General features: G+C 46.2%; 1 protein-coding gene across 1 annotated transcript in view; it reads left to right on the forward strand.

Moving 5' to 3' along the window:
- Window positions 1-6000, forward strand: part of COL6A3 (collagen, type VI, alpha 3) — a gene marked incomplete at its 3' end in the record, with an annotated part of 46165 nt that overhangs the window by 30264 nt on the left and 9901 nt on the right. The window contains exons 16-25 of the mRNA XM_008937847.1: window positions 910-981; window positions 1951-1977; window positions 2093-2137; window positions 2243-2296; window positions 2482-2544; window positions 2997-3062; window positions 3739-3792; window positions 5035-5070; window positions 5581-5643; window positions 5948-6000. The exon at window positions 5948-6000 is cut by the window's right edge and continues 5 nt beyond it. Of these exons, the coding sequence (XP_008936095.1) occupies window positions 910-981; window positions 1951-1977; window positions 2093-2137; window positions 2243-2296; window positions 2482-2544; window positions 2997-3062; window positions 3739-3792; window positions 5035-5070; window positions 5581-5643; window positions 5948-6000 (533 nt within the window). The remainder of the gene's footprint in view (window positions 1-909; window positions 982-1950; window positions 1978-2092; window positions 2138-2242; window positions 2297-2481; window positions 2545-2996; window positions 3063-3738; window positions 3793-5034; window positions 5071-5580; window positions 5644-5947) is intronic.

Consider the following 6000-nt stretch of genomic DNA (forward strand, 5'->3'; position numbering starts at 1 on the left):
TAGATTAGATGAGAGAGCAAGCAGACCTTTGTGTTTCTCCCACCTGATGACCTGAGTTGCTGGTCCCAACAGACTAAAAGGTCAGTAAGGAGCTCCTTGAGAGCTGGAGAAGGCATGATGGGGGGAATAAATCCCATTATTGATGTGACCCAGCTCTGTGCTATTCATCCAAAGCAGGTGGGAATGTCTGTAGATGGTCCCAAACACCTTTGAGCAGGGCAGGGTGATTATGAACACAATAAATCCCTAACTTCATTAAAGCTGCAGCTTATGCCAGTTATCCATACCAAATGCAGCTGAAAGATTTGCGTTAGTCCAAGAACAGGACCAAGAAAGGGTGTCTTTATCCATCACAGTGGCAGACAACGTGAGTCCCATGACTTCTTACTAGCACTGTTTTCATCCAAACTCTTACTTCATGAATCCCACATCACCCCTGGAATAAACAACTCCCCACGCATCACTCCTGGGAGGTGAAGCCAAGGTCAAGGGGTTGGTGGTGGTCATTGCTTTTCCAATAGCAGAAGCCAGATGCTGCTGTCAGATATCGCATGAGACACAATGTTTTCCTGGGGCTTTAAGGTCAGGATGGGATTAGACATCTATGCAGAGCTCTGAGGGCTTCGTCTTGTCATTTTGTTTTTTGGAGAAGTTTTGTAAAGCTCTTTCATAGCTGAGAATTTGAGGATGTTTATGTCTCAGTAATGAAGACTTGCAGTTGGTCTGTACATGAGGAACTTTGTAGGCGCGAATTGGTGGGGTGGCTGGGCACTGACCTCTCCAAACCTGTTGCTCCGTTTGCTCCTATGCTTCCAAGACACCTCCTGTGCTTCCTGATGCATGCTGTTAGCTGAAGAAATGTGCTTAGCAGGCAAACCCTGACCATTTGCTTTCCCCTCCCTGGTACAGGGTGAGCGTGGACCTCCAGGTGTGAATGGGACACAAGGTTTCCAGGGATGCCCCGGGCACAGAGGAACCAAGGTACGTGTGGAAAGAGCTTGCATGGAACAGACCCAGAGTCCAGCTGGTGGGAGACCACTGAGGGCAACTTCTGCTGCTTTAGGATGTCACGCAAGGGCCACCAAGTCCTCTTGAGGGGTGGTGTCCACCTGGCCAAGCACCAGGTCTTTCAGCAGGTGTCACAGCTTTAGCATTGCTATGAAGGGCAAAAGGGACAGCCCAGGGACATAGGCTCAATCTGCAGGCAAGGCTGATTTGTTACTGCAGTTTGAAAGATGGAGAAGGATGTCAGAAGAGATGGATTTGTTCTTAACACCAAGAAGTGGCATGCATGTGTCTTAGCCCAGGGCTAGGATGGTGTGTAGATGGAAATTTGCTGTCTGGAAGGAGGGAGAAGAGTGAACCATGGATGCTGCTTTAAAGAGGAACCTTGAGCAAAGGTTTCAGGATAGCAGCTGTGCCACAAGCTAGAAAAGGTGGTAAAAGGTATAATATTCGTGAATTACTCAGTGACATTAAGGGGATGTTTCCTACCATTTGCTTTGACCACAGGGCCCTCTGGCAAGGAACAGAGGAGTGCATGAACCAAACCCTTTAGTTTTCACTGAGATACTGAATATATTTAAAAAGCTGTCCAGCCTTGCACAAAGGCACCGAGACTGGATCTGGATTCATATAAAAATGGATACAGAGAGAAGAGAAATTCAGTGGAGAAAGAGTTGTGTCTAGGATAAGGTATTTTATTGGATCAGCTGGCTAAACCCCATGATGCACATATTTTATCTTGGTACAAGTGTTGAGGAGGCAGCTGAAGAAGAAGACTGGCAGCAGAGAAACAAGGGACAGTCAAACCCCGGTGCAGTAAACTCTGTCTGTCCTGCCCATGTCCTGGTTCTGGGTCTGTCACCAAGCACAGCCTCCCTTCCCTACTGCTTTCCACAGCAGTGAACTGGGCAAAAGAGGAGTAACTCCCATTTCTGATCTCTCTAGGGTTCTCGGGGATTCCCAGGAGAGAAGGTATGGAGCCATTTCCTCATGCCACAGTGGCGAGCGGGAGCGTGCGGGTGCATTCATATCCCTCTCCCTGTTCCCCTTTCCCTCAATGAGCGTTTTCCCCTTGCCTCTTCCACAGGGTGAGCTGGGAGAAATGGGTCTGGATGGCATTGATGGAGAAGAGGTCAGTCGCTTTAATTGCTTTTATCTTTATAATGAGCCACTTAGGCGAAGCATCTAAGAAGCAACTTGAAACCAGCAAGTATTCTGAAATATTTCTCTTCTTTAGGGAGACAAGGGTTTGCCTGGCTCCTCTGGAGTGAAGGGATATGCCGGCAGAAGGGTAGGTTTTCATCACATTTACAACAGGGCCAAGTGATGGTGAAAAGGTGGATTTGAACCCAAGGAGGGTGGAAAGCCATCATGCTCCCCTCCTCAGGGCTGAGGCTGCAGGCAGAGGTGCGTGGCAGCAGAGGGTCTGTCAGCAGACAAGGGCTGCTCTCACTGACTCTCCATCTCTTCCCACAGGGTGATAAGGGAGTTAAAGGTGAACGAGGAGAACGAGGTGACCGTGGGCTCCGTGGAGATCCGGTAAATACTAATAAAGCATCTCCTCAGTTTTCCACACACTTTCCACCAGTCCTGGGGTCATCAGCAAGGACTCACCCAGGCTTTTAAAATTATTATTAAATGCATCTTGACAGTGGCATGTTCAGCAACAGAGCAAGGACTTGGAGATAACATGTGGGTAACACATGCGTCTTGACACTAACTTGTTAATCACCATTTCATTATATTAAAATTCTCCTTCCTCCTCTTCTTCAGTTATTATTTTTCAGTTTGAAATATGCATCTGTCTGAAAATACAAATAATACATCACGTAATTCAGTCAAAAAAAGGAAAAGAAGAAAAAAAAAGAAAAAAAGAAAAAAAAAACCACAATAAAAGAAATGTTGGTTCTGAGCTATGGTAGAGCTGTTTGTGATGTCTGACTTTCATGTCCCACTTACACAGATGTTTCTCATCACTCTGTTGCTTTCAGGGAGATTCAGGGGCTGATAATACTCAACGGGGATCCAAAGGCCAAAAGGGTGAAATTGGACCAATGGTAAAGTTTCTTTGTTATCTTTTGTTGTTTGTTTTTTAAAATAGGATTGGGAGAAGAAAGTAAGAAAAAAGGATGCTGCCAAAAAGTTGCATGTTCTTAAACTCATCATGTCATATCAGATAGACTATCATTCCACTGGAAAATGTTGATGGTTTGCAACCGAAACTTTCTCTGGGAAGACGTCAGTTTAGAAGACATTTTGTGTAAAAAGTGCTTTTTAATTTATTGTTATTTTTTAATGCCTTTGGGATATTTTCACTGAAAACAACTTTGTACTTGGAAATTAACTTCATATGTTCTTTCAGGTCATATCCAAAACCAGAGAACTGTTTAGATGATACCAAATCTGAATGTCCTGGTTCACCTGGAATTTTTTTTAAAAAATCCCCCACACCCCTTGGAAAATTTAAAAACCCATTTGCTTTCATATCAGCTCAGAATAAAAATGTATCTTAAAATGTCAGAAGGCATTTCCCAAAGATTGGGAATGTTAGCTTGTGCTAATTCAGAAACCTGATGGAACATCTCCATGTGTTGTTAGAAGGCTCTCCATGAGTGTGGGAATATTGAGTAACTCATGTCAGAGAGCTAAAGGACCTATTTTTTGAGAACTGAACCTATTTTCTCAGCGCCTGCTCATGTCAGGGCTCTCAACTGAGTTTTACTTTTCCATTAGGGAGAGCCAGGACCAGTTGGGCTGAACGGCCAAGACGGTGGAGTCGGGAGGAAGGTGAGCTGCCAGACCCACAGTCAGTGAGGGCTGAGCTTAGATTGATAATAATTTTCTCCCCCTCTGCCTTCCCTTGTATTTTGTTTCACAAGGGCCAGGAGTCCAACCTAAAAAAAAAAAAAATCAAAAGGAAAATGTCTGGTGGTTTGCTGGTTTGTTGTATAGATACTAAAGGTTAAATCCTGATTCCCATGCAAGTAACTGAGTCCTCAGATCAGTGGAGACATACCTGTTTTATTCTGGCATGAGCCAGCAAAGTGCCCTTTTGCCCAAGGAGGTCAATGGTATTTTAGGGTGCATTAAGAAGAATGTGGCCAGCAGATTGAAGGAAGTTCTCCTCCCCCTCTACTCTACCCTATCGAGGCCACCTTGGGAGTACTGTGTCCAATTCTGGTCTCCTCAGTTCAAAAGAGACAGGGAACTACTGGAGACAGTACAGCAGAGGCTGCAAAGGTGCTGGAGCATCTCTGTGACAAGGAAAGGCTGAGACACCAGGGGCTGTTTAGCCTGGAGAAGACTGAGAGGGGATCTTCTCATCAATATCTAAAGCACAGGGGTCAAGAGGCTGGTGGCAGATTCTTTCCAGTGGTCAGTGAAAGGACAAGGGACAACAGGCACGAACTGGAACACAGGAATTTGCACCTAAACATAAGGAAAAAATTCTTTCCTGTGAGGGTGCCTGAGTGTGGAGCAGGCTGCCCAGAGAGGTTGTGGAGTCTCCTTCTCTAGAGAGATCCCAAACCCACTTGGATGTGATCCTGCACAACCTGCTCTGGGTGATCCTGCTTTGGCAGGGGATTGGGCAAGATGATTTCCAGAGGTCCCTTCTAACCCCAGCCACTCTCTTTCTGTGATATGCATCTGCATTTGGCTTGTGGTTTTAGAAGGCACATCCCAACCTGGAGCTGGTGTAGCTCGGACATCTGAGGGTATGTTCCCTGCTGCTCCACTGCTGCCTGTGCCCTAGGGCCACATGGTCCAGGGACTGTGGCATGCTCTTGCACACGTGAGGGAGCAACTCACTTATGTGGTGGAGAGGTGGGGGGTGCAAGGAAAACGAAAACTTGCTGAGGACTGTTTTAAGTGAGCTGACTGTGTGGATTTCTCTCACCTTCTCAGTAGTTTAAACTATTCAAATGTAGTTATGGACTAAGAGAAGCAATGGTACATGGATCTAAAAGCAATAGAGAAACATGTGCTTACATACTTGAATAATAAGTCTCATAATTTCTTTGTTTGAAGGGTATGACAGGACGAAGGGGACCAATTGGAGTTAAGGTAAGTGGCAATGAGGACAACACCTGGGATTCCTCCCGTGCCACTGGCCAGGCAACCAGGCACTCAGAGGGCTGTGCCAAGAGAAGAGTCATGCACACTTTGTTTTTTCCTCTCTGCCTCCTTTCTCCTCCAGATTCCCTCCTCCCCCTCAGGCTCATTTCTTTGTATGCTCCTTGCTGTACCTGGTGCAAAAAACAGCCATCCACGTGCCTGGGGCTGCCCATCCTCTGCAGCATTCCCTGGTCAGATGCTTTGTCTCTGCATGCTGCTGAAGCAGTGTAACAGGTCCAAAGAATAAAGGAGATGGAGGCTCGTTGATTGCATGAGGCAAATTATGCCACCAGTTCTGTGTTCATTCTCTGCTACAACCATATTCTTCAAAAAAAACCAAGCATCTGTTATTCCTTACTCTTTATGCAGCTACAAATATCTTGAGATCTCCTTTCTCTCCCCATGGTGTAGACCACATCCCCCCATGATAACCTGCATTGTCCTATTTTTTACTTCAAGGGTACCAAGGGCTCGGTTGGTCAACCAGGGCCAGCTGGAGAGCAAGGCATGAGAGGGCCGCAGGTCAGTGAGCTTACAGCAAAGTAAATCTCTTAACTCGTGATGCTGTTGCATTATTTCATCACAGCCACATCCTCAAAGAGTCTCAGCAGTGAGAACTGTTGGGATTTGGTTATTTTTGGGTGCACTTTGGCCTGGCTGTCCTACCCCAGGACATTAAGCCTGTCATTGCATCCACACCATCTAAGGTGTGATGTGTTTGAAAACCATCTTCTGAGGTGCTGTAGTGTTTGCTTTCCCTTATGAACTTGTGTAGCACTGGTTTCTGCCCATGTGTGTTGACAGTCTCTCTTTTCTCCCCACACAGGGTCCAGCAGGCCAGCTCGGCACGCCAGGCATAAGAGGAGAGCAGGGCATTCC

Source organism: Merops nubicus, unplaced genomic scaffold (assembly GCF_000691845.1).
Source record: "Merops nubicus isolate BGI_N331 unplaced genomic scaffold, ASM69184v1 scaffold11513, whole genome shotgun sequence".
NCBI lineage: Eukaryota > Metazoa > Chordata > Aves > Coraciiformes > Meropidae > Merops > Merops nubicus.